Source organism: Salminus brasiliensis, chromosome 24 (assembly GCF_030463535.1).
Source record: "Salminus brasiliensis chromosome 24, fSalBra1.hap2, whole genome shotgun sequence".
NCBI classification, from domain to species: Eukaryota; Metazoa; Chordata; class Actinopteri; order Characiformes; family Bryconidae; genus Salminus; species Salminus brasiliensis.
The window spans coordinates 7,213,679-7,233,064 of NC_132901.1; the positions used below are offsets into that span (position 1 = coordinate 7,213,679).

Below are 19,386 nucleotides of genomic sequence, written 5' to 3' on the forward strand. Positions count from 1 at the left end.
TGAAGATTTATTTATTTATTTATTTATTTATTTTAGAATAACATTTAGATTTCTTAGGGAAAGAATGTCATCTTAAAAAAAAAAAAACTAAACAAACACGTACTAGACTTATGTCTACTTTCATGTTGCCAGTTAAATGCATAGTTAAATTGATTGTTTAAACAATTAATAGTTCTGAATGTTGGAGGTAGTATCATTGCTTGCGCTTGCATGGCTGCTTCTGGAACAGGCTCATCCTTTATTGATGAATAAATTGAGAAGGTATATAAAACTAAATATTTAGTGTTATTTCATTTAATTTTCATTTAATCTTTAAGCTACGTACAAGTTGTAAATATCCAAGAGTTCTATAAGAATTATATATATATATATATATATATATATATATATATATATATATATATATTTATATATATAAGCAGATCAATGTTTGCCTGCATAGAGAGAAATTGGGAGAGAAGGGAGAATCCTTATGTAAATTCTTATATAAATAAGGAAGGTGTACATTGCATGCAAATTTTAATGTCAGCTTAGCAACATATTTGCCTCAGAATGGCAGCAGCTATTCTCTGGATCCTAGGGCTGTTTCCATGACAGTGAATCCTGATTGGTCCCGATCAGCAAGGTGACATTGTTTTCAGCCTCTGTGTGGGCAAAGACATATTTTAAAGTGCAATGTTTGCTGAAAAGGCCAGGAAGACATGCCAGTCCATTTCTATACCTACGCACGCATCAAACAGCAGTGTGGATTATTTTAATAATCTGTATTAAACATAAGGTTGGATTGGACTAAGATGCAATAGAGGTAGATTTGGATTACCTGTGAAAACCCCCTCCCTAGAAAAACTGCTTTAAGACTGGTTTGGAGCAGGGTATAAATCACACATACATTTAAACATGTAATACATGTAATCCAAAAGCCTTTTTTCTGTTACAGTTTCACATAGAGCATCTCAGTTTCTTACACAATGTATACACTTCTCCTATTCACTTTGACACACCTCACACCCCACCATTTGAGCAGAAATTAGATAAAATTTAAATAATAATGATAATAATATTAAGTTCTAACACAGTTGCTACACTGTAGTTTTGCAAAAATATTTCTGTACTTGCCAGATGGGTTGCTTATCTGCCATGAGTCATGTTCCCTACTCACCATGTGGTCAACAAGAGAAATAAAACACCCTAGCCTTGGAGGCCAATGATCATGCTAGATTATAGAGGTTGTCTTGTCACTGGATTGCTACTTTTTGGTCAAGTACAAGTGATTTTAGGCTTTAGGCCACTTGATTTAGTGCTTGGCTGTAATGAGGAAGTTATAGTTAGTGATAATTTATTATTTATAATGATTTACGCTACTGTCCAAATAAGTCTGACATCACAGTTCATAAGTTTGGAATCAATGTTTTCAGAAGCAGTATGGTTGCAGGTTAATGTTTAGAGTGATTATAATATACCAGTACTAATAATAGTTCACAAGTTTGTATAATTCATTAGCTAAAATCTGTACTGTCATTTGCAAATAAACTTTTTATACATTTTAGATGTGTACACAATGATAAACATTCTAAAATTGCATTAACTTAAGTAATATATTTCAAATGTGACAAACCCTATCTAAGGAATAACTATTTCTAGAAATAGGTAATTATGTATCACATTTTTTGGGTAACTGTCAGTTATCAACTAACAATGACAACTAGTGTATCGTTGTCAAAGTCTACAATCAAGAGACACAAGAAATTACCACTGTGTGACCTCACAACTGACTCAGTGTGGAAAAAGACTTCCTGATGACCTGGCAATCAACCTGCTGAACCTACAGATTTGAGAATAAAATGCAGCTGTTATGTCAGACAGTTGCTATGCTGTAGTTTTTCTGTATTATGTATTCATACTTAGTAGTTTCCATTGTTCTAGCTTGGTTGTGTGTTCTCCATGTCCTCTACCTGCCATGCGGTCAATGAGAGAAATGAAATAGCCTAGCAGATGGAAGCTAGTGATCGCATATGTTGATATATGATGTTGAACGGTCAGACTTGGGTCAGGCAATTAGTACTTCTTGTCAGTATTATGAATAGTTATATGTATGCTGCTTAAAAGCTACTGAATGTCTCACTAACTATAATAACGTGTTATGCCATGAACTCAGTTAAGAGTTATTAAGACACTAACTCTTTTGAGTTTTAAAAACTGTGCCACATTTCTGGAAATGTGTTTAAACATCATTGTCTTAAAATCTGAAAATGTAGATATTGGTACTGGTGTGCTCATGTTGATGGGGAAGTTTGTACCTCCCAATAGAGCATTCCCTCTCATGAAAAAGTAATACATATATATGTGTAGGGTAATACAATACACAATTTTACATTCATCATCACAGTGTGCGCATGCGCACTATATCTGCCCAGTATTGTTGATTTTACTCCAATATAAACATGGCATTATTAATTTCTTGACATGTTGAATCATTGACTTCTTCAGAAATCTGTTAAAAATTACTGTATTTAATCTCAACAAATACTGCAAAACAACAAAATCTGGCGATGCCATTTTCCCCAATATTGCGCAGCCCAACTCTTGTGTATTATTGTGTATGAATATGATATTCTGCAATATGATTGCGTAAGTGCTGTTACATTACTAATAAACATTTAATTCACTTTAATTCCAAAAATATTGAGAAAAACATGTGAAATATTACCTATACACTTGTATATACGTGCAATAATTCCTCTCTAATATTTCTATCTACACAGTATATTTATTATTGATTGAAATAACAAGTAACTTCAAATCTTTGAATGGTAGTAGTGTACGTGTGAACAGATTAAATGGACTTAAATTTCTTTAGTCCACAGTCTTCAAAGGAAAGTCTGCTGTATAGTTCTGAGTGGACTGCCCTTGAACTTGCTTACAGCAGTGGACGTGAAATGAACTTTGACCTCTATGACTCAGTCACCCATGTTGCCCTAGATGGAGTGAGGAGAGAGATTTCCTTTGATGACCCGCCAATCAAGCTGCCCTTTCCCGTGGAAACACACACACACAAACTCACACACATGCCGCCCTCTATCTCCACTCCCATTGTGTCTGAGTGGGTTGTAAAATGGAGATGGCAATCTAGAGACACGGAGGAGTGGAGCAGACGGCGGGCCGAGGGGGAGAGCAAGGAGAGATGGAGAGATTGGCCCAGAGATGAAAGGCCTGGCCTGTCGTTTAATAGCTGCAGTGAGAAAGAGCTGGAGAAACAGTGAGGAGAGGAGAGGTTGAGGGAGATGGAGAGTGAGTGTGTGAGTGAGAGAGAGAGAGAGAGAGGAGCGAGCGAGATTAGTCACTGTAGAATGCTCTGCTGCTTGGAGTTGTGCTTCAGTAGCTCCTTCACACAGGCAGCTACAGAAATAGAAACAGGAAACGCTTTCATTTCACACAGCGGCCCTTTAAAATCACCAGCACATTTACCACTGATCGAGAGCACGGGAAGGAGAGAGGGGGGAGAAGGAGAGGGAGGGAGAGAGAGAGAGAGAGAGAGAGAGAGAGAGAGAGAGAGAGAGAGAGAGAGAGAGAGAGAGAGAGAGAGAGAGAGAGAGAGAGAGAGAGAGAGAGAGAGAGAGAGAGAGAGAGAGAGAGGAAGGGTAGAGGAGGAGGGAGGGAGGGATAAGAGAGACAGAAAAAGCAATGAGAGGAGATGAGAGGGGAAACGTGGATCACTACATCTTCATAATAAGCCGCCGCTGCGGACAGAAATACAGCCTAATGAAGGAGAACCATCTTTTCCTTAAGATTGTTAAAGAGGCAGTCCATTTATTTCACTTCGAGGCCCTTTATAGCGATCGAGTGGTCGTTTGTGGATGCCTCACACTGCACTGCCTTAACGCTCAGGGGCCTCCATTTTATCCTGTTCAGTTTGAAATCTTAATATTAAACCCATTGTTGCTTTATTCATAGCATCTTAGCATTTCCAGTATGCTCATAGTCTTGTGTTATTGTTCTTTTACCTGGAAAAGGGAAAAAAATGGGGAAAATAGTAAACAATCTGCTAAACAAGACATAAGAATATGAATACATGACATGACATACAGTACTACAGTATACAATATTCAGTTAGTTAATCAGTTTTCAAGTCAAGAGTCAAGAGGCTTTTATTGTCATTTCAGCTCTGTACAAGTACACAGTGAAGTAAAATTATGTTTTTTCCAGAACAAGGGTGCAACATGGAACATAAATGCAGTACAGTACAGACTGCAGAATGTGCAACATGCAGACATAGATGATAACTTTAAACTAGAAATTAAATATAATAAAAACAACTCATTAATGAGTAGAAGTAGTGAGTATAAGGTGCATAGATATTTAACCAGTTGGTAGTGAGAATAAGGTGCATAGAAATTTAACATGTCACGGAATTATATGCAGACAGCTTATAATGCACATGAAACACAGCAGGTACTGAGGTAGTAAAGTATAGAATATATAAATAAGATAAATAGGATGCAGAAAGATTAAAATGCAATGGGTAGTGGGGGTAGGAGGTTTAGTTCAGTCTCTGTGAGTTTAAAAGTCTAACTACTTGTGTACTTGTGAGAGAAAGCTATTGCAGAACCGTGCAGTGACAGCATGGATGCTCCTGTATTGTTTGCTAGATGGCAGCAGTGAAAATAGTCCATGTGAGGGATGAGTGGGGTCCTTCACAATGCTAATGGCCTTGCGGGTGCAGCGTATGGTGTGAATGTCTGTGACAGAGGGGAGAGAGACCCCTGTGATCTTCTCAGCAGTCCCTACTATTCGTTGTAGTCTGCAGTCTGCAGTCTGAGGCATTGCATTTCCCAAACCAGGCGATGATGCAGCTGCTCAGGATGCTCTCCACAGTCCCTCTGTGGAACATGGTGAGAATTGGAGGAGGAAGATGAGCTTTCCTCAGTCTCCCCAGGAAGTAGAGGCACTGCTGGGCTTTCTTGGCTATTGAGCTGGTGTTGACGGACCATGTGAGGTTTCACTGTGATTTGGACACGGAAGAACTTGGTGCTCTGGACGTTTTCTGGACGGTGTTGTCGCCTCTTACTCTTCGGAAGTAAACAACTATCTCTTTAGTTTTGTCAACATTCAGAGACAAGTTGTTGGTTCTGCACCTGTCCGTAAGCCAGGTGAACTGAACTAAAGTCTCTGAACAGCATTCTGACGTAGGTGCTTTATTGTCAAGGTGTGTGATCCAGGTGGAGTGTGGTGGTGATGGCATCGTCTGTAGAGCGGTTGGGATGCTATGCAAACTGCAGTGGGTCCAGTGAAGGGGGGAGCTGGCCTTTAATGTGCCTCATGACAAGCCTCTCGATGCACTTGATGATGATGGGAGTGAGTGCAACAGGATGGTAGCCATTGAGGCAGTAGCCAGTCACTGACTCTGTATACTCCTCCAGGTTGATGGAATCACCAGAAGTTGCTGCTTCTCTGAACATTCCCCAATCAATGTGCTCAAAACACAAAAAAAGTGTTTGAAAAGCAGAGACTGCACCTAGGGGCACCTGCTTCCTGTTCATTTTGGCACATCTGATTAGCAGTCTGTATGCTGGGATGAGCATTAGTGGGGCGGGGCTCGGCTTGTGTTTGTGTGCACCATATCCACTCCCCCCATGTTGCAAAATCCACACTGGTAAATTTTGGGAGCAGCAGTTTGAGATTTGCGTGATTTAAATCAGCAATAATAAACACTTCGTCAGGTTCCCTATCTGCCCGGAAGCAGAGCAGGCCTTCGAGCCGTCCAGCCTTCACGGAATAGTTTTCAGTATTTATAGTCAACCAAAAAAACATCTTCAAAATCTTTTCTTTAAAAATATCAGGTGGAGACTTTTTGTGAACATTGTATTTGTGCATGTGTCACTGTGTCACCCCTCCAGAATCTATGAGCATTTCTTTCAAAAAATTTCCTAGGTCCTCCAGACCCTTAATTGACCTCCACTATTCCTGTTCATATTCCTTAATTAAATTACGAACTAAGAAAACGAGTAGCTGAACAACAATTATATTTATATTTATTTAAATATAAATATAATTGTATTTATATATATACAATTATATGTATATTAATTATATTTCTGAACAAGAAATTAAATAATAATAATCTTTTTCAGTTAAACATGCTGTTGATGTTTTGAATTATGTATAGATAGATAGATTTGATTAATTTTTTATTTTGAGAGGTGAGAAGTCTCAGTATTTCATTTTTGTTAGCCAGTCAGACCCAAGATAATATTCAAATGTGAAAAAATCAAATTTAATATCTTATGAATGGTGGGTGAAAAAAGGAATTCTAAATTATCATTCTTAGTAGTGTTGCACTGATACCGTCGATACTGACACTTAAACACAGTATCGGTATGGATAATAGAGATCATTGATACCATGGAGCTTACTGACAGCCCCTAATACACAGAACAGTTTGGTTTGCTTACTTTGTTATGAAGCCAAATGTCTAAACAACTCGTAAAAGCCAGTCATAAATAGTTTTCACCATTAAACAGACATTTAATGGAACTTTTACATTAGCACTTTTTGTTTCAATTTGGTGTTTTTGGTTCTAAAATCAAAAGTTGAGCTTAAGCAACTTGCAACTTTAATTGTATTATCCCATAATAAGCTTAAAAGAAAAAGGTAATAAACTTAAATGTGTGGCCTTTAAGCAAGTTAAGGATATTATTATTATGGGGTATTATTTGGGATAAAATATAATAAAGTAAAACCTATAAAAAAAGTGGAAGATGATAAATATTAGGATTCATAGCCATCTATCAAGTATTTATGTTAGAGTTGGTATCTGTATTTGGTATGGGCAGATACCTGAAAATCTAGTATTGTATTGGAACGGAATAAGTGGTATCGGTGCATCCCTAACAACAATAAAGCAGTTGATATAGAACACCCTCGTTTGATGTTAATAAGAAGAATAAGCAAAAGATTTAAAGTCAAACTCCTGAGTAAACAGCATAGTTTCTGTATATGACGCAATAACATTAACAATTTCACAGTCATTCAAAATACTGCTTATTTTTGTCTTGTGAACTTGTGAACTTTTGTCTTCAGAGGGAACCAGGTTACACCACAATTCCCATGTTCTCCACTCAGAGTGACCCCCATCGTTTCTGGAAACTGCCATTTCTATATTACATTAAGAACTGAGGAAATGATTACCTGAACACTTTTCTGTGTTCTATAACCTATAACCCTCCAATGGCTGCAGATTGTTGGGTGAAGGTTTGAGGAGTCAGACAATTCAGCCCCTACCTTATAGCCTTATGAATGAGTCAAGGATTGAGAGGATTTGGTATAAGTAATGAGAGCTCACATCCTAGATTGCACCAATATTTGCATGTTTTCTTTCTTTGTTTCCTACCCTTAAAAACAAAACAGAAATAACAAATGAATCTTGCTGAAAATGTTGAATGGATTATCACTAACTACTTTAGAGATAAACTTTTTCCTTAATATTCACATTTACAGAAATGTAGAGCAGGGGTGCTCAAACCTTTGAAGAAGCGGTGGTAATGTCTATCAAAGTTGGATGAGACAGTGGTGTTTCACAATCAAAAGGATGTTATAGTGGTTTTCAGTTTGGATGCATGACCTAATGTAGCTAAAACTCTAGCTTCCTGCCTTTGTGTGAAAGCACTGAGCTTAGTGCCTTTTGCTCCCTGTTGATCTAATACTGTGGGATTTCTGCTTCTTCCCTTGCATTTACTTGTTGAATTGACTGCCACTTCCTTTTAAAAGCCCCTAAATACAGATGCGTTGGGAAGCAGTATTTTGAATTACATTTTATTGAAATTTTTAATTATTTATTAAAATGAAATTTTGATGGGGGGGGGGGTTAAATTACAGAGGTATAATACACTGTTAAGACACTGGTTCATGGCTTTGATCGTATTATTAGTGACCATATTTTAATGCATTAGAGTGAAGACCAGTCAAGAATCCCATTAGAAGGTTCATTAAATTCAGATGTTAATAAAACATTTCCTTGTCTAGTTACAAACACAAATGCCTCATCAATTGAAAGTTTAGAACCAACACTTTTGTCAGAATTTCTCTGCTAGATTAAATGAGTGTTTATTGGTGTGATTGGAGTAATGAACCCCCCAAAAATGTCATAATTGATCATTAATACATTGTTGTCATCGCTTATTGTTTTAATGAATGTATACATGTAGGAAGGAAGAGACAGAGATAGAGAAAGAATAAAAGAGGGAGGATGAGAGGCAGAAAATTTTAGAAAAAGGGAAAAGAGGGGGGTGAATAAGAGATAAAAAAAAGAATACGAGAGATAAAATGAAAGTCAGTAAGAGAGAGGAGCGAGAGGACAGAAGAGAGAGAAAGAGAGGAAAAGGGGAGATAAGATAGGAAGACAAAGAGTGGAAGCCAAAGAGTGATGATGAGAAACAGAAAAAAGAGAGGAAGAGAGAGAAAAAGAGAAAATAAAACGGCAAGGAATAGAGTGAGAAAGAGTGTTAAAAAAGGCAGAGTGAGTAAGGCAGAAAGAAAGAGAGAGAGAGATAGGGGGAGGAGTAGTGAAAGAGGACGAAGGAGAGAAAAAGAGAGAATGGAGAAATGGAGGGGCGGCAAGAGAAAGTGTGTGAATGTTTGGTTTCTCGTCTGCTTGGATTTACACATGATTTTTTTCTCCACTAGAACTCACAGTCTGTCTTCTCTCTCACACTCCTCATAACTCTTAACCCTTCAGGACACATTTGCCCCAGATTGCCTCGGCCACTTAACACCTCGTCCGGCTGCTTGTCTGGCGGAAGCCCTGTGAGGCTTTCTCTGTGTTTAAGCATTCTCACATATTTCTATTTACACTTCCAAATTGATCGTACATTTGTATGGAAATAGAGCCTCTCAAGATCCTGTTATTCTGTTATCCTGCTTGGTGAATGCATTTGTGTGTGTATGTGTGTGTGTTTTATCCTGACCTCTTTGGGGCCATTTCTTTTTAATTATTAGGATTAGAGTTATTACATATACTCACATTTTACGTAAAGTTACTTTAATTTATATATTATACATTATATTTTATATGTTTGTATATAACTGTGTAAATAATTATTCTCCATCCAATACTTTTGAGATTAGTTGGAGATGAGGTGGTGTGGTGATCATCCAACATCCTGACCTCACTAACACTCGCTGAAAGCAATTAAATCCACACAACAATGCTTTAAAATCTAGTAGAAAGCCTTGCCTGGTACAATAGCAAGATAAACTCTCTCTTGTCGTAATTTCAAAAGAAACATTGAATGAGCCGGTGTCCCAATGTTTCTGTCCATATAGTGTGTATAATGTGTATATAATGTGCATAACATAATGCAATATATTACATACATACACATGTGTATGTATGCATATATGTAATACATATGTAATGTTTATATTATATTACACACATGCATTTTTCACTTTTTGACATTATATGAGTCTGGCAGTTTTTACATCAAAATCTCAAGCTGAATGGATGAATGGACAAGATAGTAATCTTGGAATAAATAAAAATCGTTTTACATTGACCACCAAGTTTTTTTTTTCTCCTTCTGTAAAGTTGCCAACAATATAATACATATGACCTAATGTCCTGATATGGTATTAAAACAAACTTGTATGTGTGTGTGTGTGTTTGTGTTACACATACCTCTAGTACAGTTTAGTCTGGCTTATCCTTGAAAGGATGAACTTCCACGTCCCGTGTCACTTCCGATACTTCCTGCTCAACCTTACATCAATAAACCGCTGTCATACAGCTCCATTGCTCCACTGATTCTCCGCGACATCTTGTGGCGTGCGTGCGTGTGTGTTTTTGGGTTTGTCTGGTGGGGGAGGGGTGGGGGGACAGTTAGGTGAGATTCCGTTTAAACACCATTTATCTTTGTCTCTCTGCAGTCTCTGCACTTAGGATTCCGGCCTGTCAAAACACACCCTCCCGAACGGCTAGCAGGACACACACAGACACACACACGCACAAGTAGACACACGTTCTCTCCAGACACCTGGCTTGTTCAGTCATCCCTGAAACCTCAGAGATGCTAGAGAGAGAGAGAGAGAGAGAGAGAGAGAGAGAGAGAGAGAGAGAAATAGAGAGAGATAGAAAAGAGGGAGAGGGAGAAAGAGAAGAAGATGAAGCACTTTGACACTTAAATGGAGGACAGGAGGGAGGATGTCTCTTATTTTTTTAGCAGTAATGCATCTCCAAAGTGAAGCGCCACAAAGCCCCCCAACCAGGCTCTGAACACACATCTTTTCTGACGAGTGCTTACTTATGCCATGATTAATGATTTTGCGTTTGGGTATTTATCGTATTTACTACAGCAAGTCAGAGGGACATTAGCAGATCAACAGTTCAGTGAGATGTTTTTAGGTTTAACCAGATTCTATCTAAAATGTTAGTACAATTAGTACAGTTAATACCCAGAAGTGCACAAGAACGTTATCATGAATTTTCCTCAGTCTTATAAACAAGTGTAATAAAACGTAAAAATATATAGGATTTATGTAGTTTGTTCAATGTTAGTTTTTAAATGGACACTTCTCAGTCCATACAGTCTAAGCCTGGTATTTTCATTGTTCTTGTCAAAATACATTTATTGCACTAAGTAAGAAAATATATTAACTTTCTTTGCGGTTGGTGTAGGCTTGGAGTGGCAACACTGCCCTCCAAGTGGCAGGCTAGGGTTCAAATCCAAGTCCCAGGCCAGCACATCATGGTACACCAATAAGAGTCCTTGAGCAAAATTCATAGCGTTACATTTGAAGGGAATATAGCTTATAGATCTATCTATCTGTGACAGTGAACACATTCACACAATTGGGGGTTAGATGCCTTTCTCACATGTTTGTCTGCTGTGAAAGTTCCTGTTGGTCCAGGGAACCAAACTGTTTCCAAACCAACTTCTCTAACATTTAGGCCACAACTGCTCCCAGTCACAAAAATAGTCATGTAAAAGTGCTGTACAACATTTTTGGTACATACAACTGAATAACCTTTGGGGTAGTGTGGCTGTATTTTGGCAAACTAGGGATATATTTTTTCATCCTGGATGAGCTATAAATAAAAGTATCTTAAACATATATTATATTAAATATTATATAAACTATGTTAAAATATATTTTATCAAGAAACCACAAGAGTAGGAACATCCAGTAACGCCCTAGGGATGAGCAATTAATCAACAATTATTCAAAACTATGAAAAAAATAATAGTTTTCATATCATTTTTACTTTGTGTGTGTGTTCATGTACTGTGCTCATACTACCACATGTGTGGTCATGTGACACCCCATGGAAGTAACATGGAGTATACCGCAGAGCCAACTGAACAGCTTATTTAATCATTCATTAATTGTAATCTAGGTAAAATGTTAATGTCAATGGTGATATTGATTTGAGGTCTCCCTGTATGATCAGGCCCATAATGTCAAAAGCTAGTGTTTGAATTATTAAATTAAATTATTAAATGAATTATTACTTAGTAATCTACAAAAAACGGAAGTGCTGTGGATGCATTTTCAGAAAAGTATTTTATTTAAGTTGAACAGCTGGTTCTTGTAGTCGATGTGTTGAAGAAATGAAAAAGCATGAAGACTTTAACATGGGCCATCCCTGAGACATCCATGAAACAGCAAGGCTTGCAGGGTGCTCCCAGTAGTTGTGAGTACCTACCGACAGCGGTCTGAAGAAGGATGAACCACAGACAACAAGCTGTTGGAGCCACAGGCTCATCGACGCATAAGAGCAACAAAGCCTATCCTGTCTGAAAAGGGTAATGTGACACAACTCACAGTATTTTGTATTTGTTTATTATCGTACAAGTGAAATGTGTCACAACAAACAGTGCATCCCATCCTGCTGCGTTTAGGTCTGAATAGCCTTCAGTGGACACACAAGCTAGACCATGGCGCAGTGGAGAAGGTCACCTTGGTCTTAATGTTTTATTATATTGTTGCTGTAACATTAAAACTTTGTATGGCAACTTTACAGGAGAAAGAAAAAACTGTCCCTCCAACCCCACCCTCTCATGCTCTATAGCTCTCTGTGTTGCTGGAGTTCTGATCAACGGCTCCTTCCTACTCACCTGAAACTGTACGGATCACTCTTTAAAAGGCCATGAAGAAATGAAGCCATGAGCAAAGTCTTAGTCTAGTGTTGCTAAGCTCTGAGCTGTGTTATATCTAATTGTCCTCTGGCATTTCGAACCTTTGCTACTTTTGACTGTCTTGACTGTTTTTGTGGAGACTTGTGCTTATGTAAAAAAAAAAAACTATGTACAACAGCATCCAGCCTCATTTCACTTTTGTTCTGTCAAAACCTTCTTATCTTTTAATGGAAGGTTGCATTCAAATAATTTTGCTTTTGGCACAATTTAAAGACAAGGTGCCAGATTCACGTTATATTAAAAAGGGAAAAATGGCAGAAATGGAGATACAAGGTTTTTGCGTGGCAGCAAAATATAATTAACAATTAGGTTACTGTAGTTCCAAATAATCATTGATTATTTATGTACCACTGAGCAAATGCTCAATAATTTACATAGTAATTGTGTTTTATAAAGTGTATTATGCATATGTAACAAATACTATACAATTATTAACAGCAATAAACAAGCTATTAGATAATGTTTATACTGCTGTTTATTACAGACTGTTATTATGAAATGTCACCAAATTATTTTATTATTAAAGACAAGGTTGTGTTTATTTGACATAGTGAAAGGGGACACAGTAGTGTACAGGAAACATCAATCTCTCATGCTGATATTTTTTACTAGGACCAGTATGGGACATGCATCTGCTCTGGTGGCAGATTTTTTGTTGTGTGGTTGTTGGGTTGTGTGGTTATTAATCATACCTTGAAAATCAGACCTTTTGGTTAACTCTCTCAGCCTCTCAATCTTTCTCTCTCTCTCTTATTCTCTCTCAGATCCTCCCTCCTCTGTCTTGCTTCCTGACCAGCTGCCACCAGCTCGGAGCTCCACATCTCGCCCACATCCTTACACAGGCACTCTCCGGCCATACCTTACAACTACCACCACCACCACCATGGCACCACCCCGTCGCCGTGACGATGACAACTTCCTCCCTGACGTTTTGACACGGCCCCCTCCCTCGGTCCAGACACCAGTTGTCATTGACTACTGCTCCCCACGCATGACCGCCGAAATCTCCTGGCCCCAGACTCACCAGGGACAGGTCGCCAAGCAACCATGCCCACCAGGCACCATAGGTAAGACAAAGAAAGAGATGATCAGCTGCTTTAAAAACAATAGACTTTATGTGTATTTGTAGATTCTGTCTCTATATATGAATACATATATATGAATATGTATATATGAATATGTATTGATATATATATATATATGCGTAAATGATAGTATAATGTCATTTGCATTGGTTGGAGGGCGCTCTGAGGCTCTGTTACTACACCTTTACAGTTCCATACTTAGGAAATGAATTAAAATTATGCTTTTTTAAGCCCTGTAGTTTCACAAATACTTTTAATTAGTCATGTAACAGATACAACTCTCGGTTTGGTTCAGATAATTTTTTGGACCAGCAAAAAAGAAAAAGGCAAATGTGAGAAATGTGAGCTTTCAGTTTGAAGGTATTTTGTGTTACTGCTTTATTTGGATTAGTGACTCTTAATTTGACACGGGCCATTTGTTTGTATTAGTGATTTTTATTTTGACGTGGTCTGTTGTGATGTAGCAGTTGAGTGGAGTTGAGCCTCAATCTTGCACTCTGTTTTTTTCATTGTTGACTTACGTGAAGATTTCTCGTTTTTACACTTGTACTCGTGCCCGTGTCCATATGTGACTCCCGCGCCTCACAGTAATGTAACTCAGCTCTTTACTCCCACACCAGAGTGATGATGTTGCAGATGTGCGGCTGTAGCATTGCTTTTTGGCCTAATGTTCTTTAAATTGTGTGCTAAATGTCATGATGAATGGACCAATAGAAATGCTCCAAAAGGACTTGGAATAAAATCTTTTTACACTGACTTACACTAAGCTTTTTTTTTACGCTGAGGTTTTTTCCTTTGTTGCAAATCTGAAGCCTCAGAACTTTAAAACCTGCAGTCAAGATTGCAGAAGTTTACATTACATTATATATATATATATATATATATATATATATATATATATATATATATATATATATATATATTATAATATTTAAAATAGTGTATTTAAATCAAAGCAATGGAGAGAGAAAAATTACCATTGGACATGAAATAGAAATAGAAAGAAGAAAGGTAGGATATGAACCTTTTAATAGTTTAATATTCAAGGTAAAAAGTTAGCATGATATGATGACGCTTCTTTCTATTTGGGTTTGCTGACCACTCCTGTTATTTTCTGATTTCTATTTATTCTTTTTCAGGTGTCGCAACATTTACCTGCATGATGGGCTATTGGGATCCAAAGGGACCAGATATGAGCAACTGCACCTCGCCATGGACCAATCACATAACCCAAAGAGTGAGTGCACTCGGGGCATCATGACAAATTTGCTAACAGCAAAATCAGTCCATTGTGACGATTCAGTACAAAATCTGTCTATAATAAATGCTTCAGATTTGTAATTTAGCCTGAAGTCTTTTTTTCTAGTTGCATAATGCAGCTTATCACACAAGGCAGCTGGAAGCACCGAGAGCTAAGAGCAAAATACAGAGTGCGACAAAACGTCATCAACATGGTAAAAGAGAGCCTGTAGCCAAATTTGGATTCAACCCGCAGTCAAACTTAGCCCCAATTAAGCCTTTGTTACTCAAGGACAGCAGTGCAATCGCTAATATTGTTCTGTATGTGCTGCGTGAAGTGTGCGTATGTGCTCCTATAATGGGAACAGCATAACAATAACGTGAAATGGTTTCCTGTGTGTTGCTGAGAGCAAATCTGTAAATAGGCAGAATTGCAAATCTATGAAGCAATTTGTTCCTCCGCTTATTTTACCATCAAGGGACAGAGAGCATAAAATCAATAAAAATATACCCACTTACCTCATGCTCATATCACACTTGCTCCCTCGTTTTTCTTTATCCATAGATGAGGTCCGGGGAGACGGCCGCTATAGTGGCCCGTGAGCTGGCTGAGCAGACGAAAGTAGAGTTGCGACCAGGTGACGTTCCCTCCACAGTCAAAGCCATGGCACAGCTGGTGGAACTACTAGACGTTCAGCTTCGAAACCTCACTCCTGGGGGAAAAGATACAGCAGCGCGCAGCCTTAACAAGGTAAGAGCAAAAATGAGGCATTCTCCTTATGTGTGCGATTTAGACCACTTCCACTTATGTCAAAATTCTGTTGTCATTGAACTTATGTTTGGATGAAGCTGGATGAAGAATTTTGGAAAGTTTTTATCTCGCCCTGTAGAAAAATGCAAATGTTCCACATCTGCTATTTTTGTACTGTGTACAATCTTTTCCCACATGCCACTAAATCCTCTGAATTAGGAGGTTGTTAACAAGCCTAAATATGCTAAAGCATTTTTGCCTTAAAATAACTGCTTTAATATCATATCCACTGTGTTGTAATGGGGAGAAAAGTGTCTCTATCATTGCTACTCTGGGCTCTGCTCGCTGCTAACTGCACTATGTAACTTTGGAGAAGCAAACTAGGCAGTCCTTCTGAGAACTTCGTAGTGCTGCATAAACCAAGTCATATTTGTGTTAAATCCTGTAATATTACTCTAGCCCCTCAGTCCACATGCTCTTTTACCTCAGTTCTTAGCTTGTTCCCTCTCTGCTCCCCGGGCGCCATAGCAATTGCTGCCCACCACTCCGGGCATGTGTGCTCACTGTCCACTGTGTGTGTTCCACTGCTGTGTATGTGTGTGTTCACTGCATGGATGGGATAAAAGCGGAAGCCAAGTTCCATCTGTGTCACAAAAAATGTCACAAATGGTCAGTATGGTTGTCTTGACTATAGGGAGCCCAGGAGCAAGAAATATACATATATATATATTTTTCGTAATATTGCTAATATTTCGTAATATAAGTGTCTTTGACAGTAGTACAGTACAGTTTACATAGACAGTGTTGTAATGTAACAGTTAATATTGCTCTATAATAGGGTTAAAAGAAGAGACATAAAAGAGTATGTTGATGTTCTTGTGCTTGAATATGAGTGTGTGTTTGAGAGGTAAGGTGACTGGATTGTGTGAATCTAATCAATTTGTGTGTGTGTAAGCAGCACTGCTAGATTGTATAGACTGTGGGGGTTTAGGCTGTAAACCTGTAGCAAAATCTTTTCAGATCAAAGGCTTTAATGCTCTAATGGGAAAAGTTTCTGTTAAAAACATCTACTGTTCTAAAGTGCTCTTATATAACACACACAGACACACACACTCACTCACTCAGTCACACAGTTTGCACTGCACATCTCTTAAGCTCACATGTATGCACACCCCCACACCCCCCACATATACACACACACACACATGCCAAAACACAACTTGTGGACAGCCACACACAAACTTGCCCACTCTTTCTTAAAAACACACACAAACACACACTTCTCTTTCTCTCAAGGACACACAAATTAGAGCAGCGTAAGATGCCTCAGTGAGTTTTTTCTGCTAAGAACAAAAAACAGCCGCAACATGAAAGACTTCAGGAGGATTGAGAAGCTTCAAAGGAACTATCTCTGGACTTCTTCTCGTACACACGTGGACACACACTCACGTTTCCACATGCATGCTAAAAAAAATATGCTTTCATAGAAAAGTCCTAGAAAATGCACCGATTCAAGTCAAATGGCACTAATTCATATCTGTTATAGGTTTTAATGAGACTAAATATAGAACTGCAAAGACTTGTGAGGACTACTACCATAGCTGCTAAAACACAAAACACTGTAGCTTTATAGTTTTCTGTATACTCTTAACAGCCCTGTCAACACAGCAGTGCCACTGGTTAAGTATATCCCCCAGCAACACCACTGTGCCATATCACCATGTCACTCCTGTGGTGAATATGATCCACCATCCTAATGATATCTGATCAACAGTGGTGCTGAGATCAGAAACTGGTTATTGAAGGACAGGGTAGAGGAGCTAAAAAGTTGGTGGAGCTTTAAGGTGGCAGTCAAGTGGGCATAGGTATTTCTAGTAAAGTGGATAGTGAGCGTGCATAGGCTTTGATAGCCTCTGTTACAAAGTACCATTTATCCCACTATCCCACTCTTTTTTATTATCTATATCAGTAGGTTAGATGGTATGTCATATTTTACACCTCTGTAATACACGAACATTGTTCATTGTCAGTACATTCCTGCCTGGAAGAGAACAGCATCCTTTGATCACCTAAACATTAACACACAATGGGAAAGCTCCACTATAACCTTTTCACTAGCCCAACACACCCTTCTCTTCATCGGTAGTGCTATTGCCCCTGATGCACTTCAGCTTCATCCTAGGTTTCATTAAAGGGCAGGTTCACCCACTCCTCAAACTCTGGAGCTATTCCAAACACAATAGAGAAAGAGAGAAAGAGAGCAAGAGAGAGAACGAGAGGCAGGAAGAAAAAGTAAATGCATAAGAGTACATGGAATTTGCACATATTCCTTCATATAATAGCAAATCTACTACATAAATATCACTTAGCCTTTAAGCAGGAATTATTAAAAAAGAAGATACAAAGATTAGAAAACAAACCAGACCCAACACTAGTATTTCTGCAGACTATATTTGTATTTTACATAATGGATAGAATGCTGCTACATATTGCAGTTATTATGTAGTTTTACATACACTATCAGACAAATGGGCCTCATTCACCAGTGTTTCACCAGTTTTTCGTTTACACATTCTTGAGAAAAATCCTAACAAAGTCTATGACAGATTCATGATGTGTTTTAAAACCCCAAAAAACACATTTACTCTTATAAAGGGAACGAATGCCAAAAAAGACGACATTGATCAATGTAAGAATCTTGCTGGAATTTCTTCTTAAGAGTGGCTGGTAAATATAGCCCAATCTGTGTAGTGTAAACACCTTTCACTTCACCAGGAGAAAGGTGCTTATTTGAACCTTAACTGTTTAAAAAGAGAAATAAAATACAATCCCTGATGTGTATGAACATAAAAAATCTGGAACAATTGTGTTTCCTAACTAAAGGCACTGAGAATGTACCCTTGTTCCACCAACTAATGATTGCATTCAACTACTTTAAACTAAGTTGCGCCCACTGCTCACCTAAGGTGCAAATACACACACACAACATGTCTAGTCCCTTTAGAGAAGTGTTGACAATAGAACAAGACTGGAGCAGATAAACATCAACTTTTTGGCACCTTGCCTAATGCCAGGTGTTAGCTAGCATTGAGCTGTGGAACTGTGTTCTCTAAAATGATGGTGCTTTATCCAGTACTTTTGGAATGAGTTGAGGATGAAGTGCAGTGGTGATCGTCCAACATTGTGACATCACTAACACTCTTGTCGCTGAATGCAATCAAATCCTCACAGCAACCTTTTTTTTAATATCCTTGATTTCAGACGAGCAGGTGTCCCCATACTTACGTAGGTATAGTGTCAGTATAGTGTGTATTGTGCAGAGATTTATGTTTCTTTTTGGGCAGCAAAGATTTACCAAATGTGTAAAATACAGTGCATCTTGACTTCAGTTTTCCCTCATATTTACTTTGATGGGTTTTTTCGCCAAACATCAGCAGAAATTGATATGGCCAAATGGTTGCGAAATAATTATTTGCAGGTGCTAAAAGGATTTGATGAGCTACTTAAACAGCGATTGTAAGTCATTTTGAACGATTTTGACCTTAAGGGTCTGATAAATATTGTAATTATCCTGCTGTATTATTTATTACTAAATGATTGTAGTTATTTTAGCTAATTAGGGCACATTTTTTTTTAGCTGTATCTTATTAAGAATTGTGGTGTCACTATCACGCATGTATGTGTGCGAAGGCTAGCGTGTGAGAGTGTTTTATGTGCGATGTTATTTAGCATGTTACTTTCTTGCTTTTCAGCTTCAGAAGAGAGAGAGGTCATGCCGATTCTTCCTTCAGGTATGCTTCTTCCATAACTTTAAATGTGTTTGCCTGTTTATTTATGTGTACTGTATCTGTCAGTGTGCGAGAGCAGACGAAAACAAAATTTGCTAATTGATTTGAGAGTGTTGGCATCTCTGTACTAATCTTGCTACATTTATCAAAGCTTCCTATGAATCATGTTTTGCCTGTGTGTGTGTGCGTGCATGCTTGTCGTTGTGTGCCCGCGTGTGTGTGTATGACCGCAATCCTTTGGGCCACATTTTTTTGCATTTATAAAAGGAGAGCAAATTTTTCTTCCTGAGAAAGCACTGATGATGTCAGCACTGGTCAGCAATGTCACATCA

At 38.2% G+C, this 19,386-nt stretch overlaps 1 protein-coding gene across 7 annotated transcripts in view; it reads left to right on the forward strand.

The window, feature by feature from the left end:
• Positions 1 to 19,386, forward strand: part of adgrl3.1 (adhesion G protein-coupled receptor L3.1) — a 149,869-nt gene that overhangs the window by 75,964 nt on the left and 54,519 nt on the right. For all 7 annotated transcript variants that reach the window (XM_072670607.1, XM_072670605.1, XM_072670608.1 and 4 more), the window contains exons 7-10: positions 12,956 to 13,258; positions 14,416 to 14,513; positions 15,081 to 15,266; positions 19,019 to 19,057. In XM_072670607.1, the coding sequence (XP_072526708.1) occupies positions 12,956 to 13,258; positions 14,416 to 14,513; positions 15,081 to 15,266; positions 19,019 to 19,057 (626 nt within the window). The remainder of the gene's footprint in view (positions 1 to 12,955; positions 13,259 to 14,415; positions 14,514 to 15,080; positions 15,267 to 19,018; positions 19,058 to 19,386) is intronic.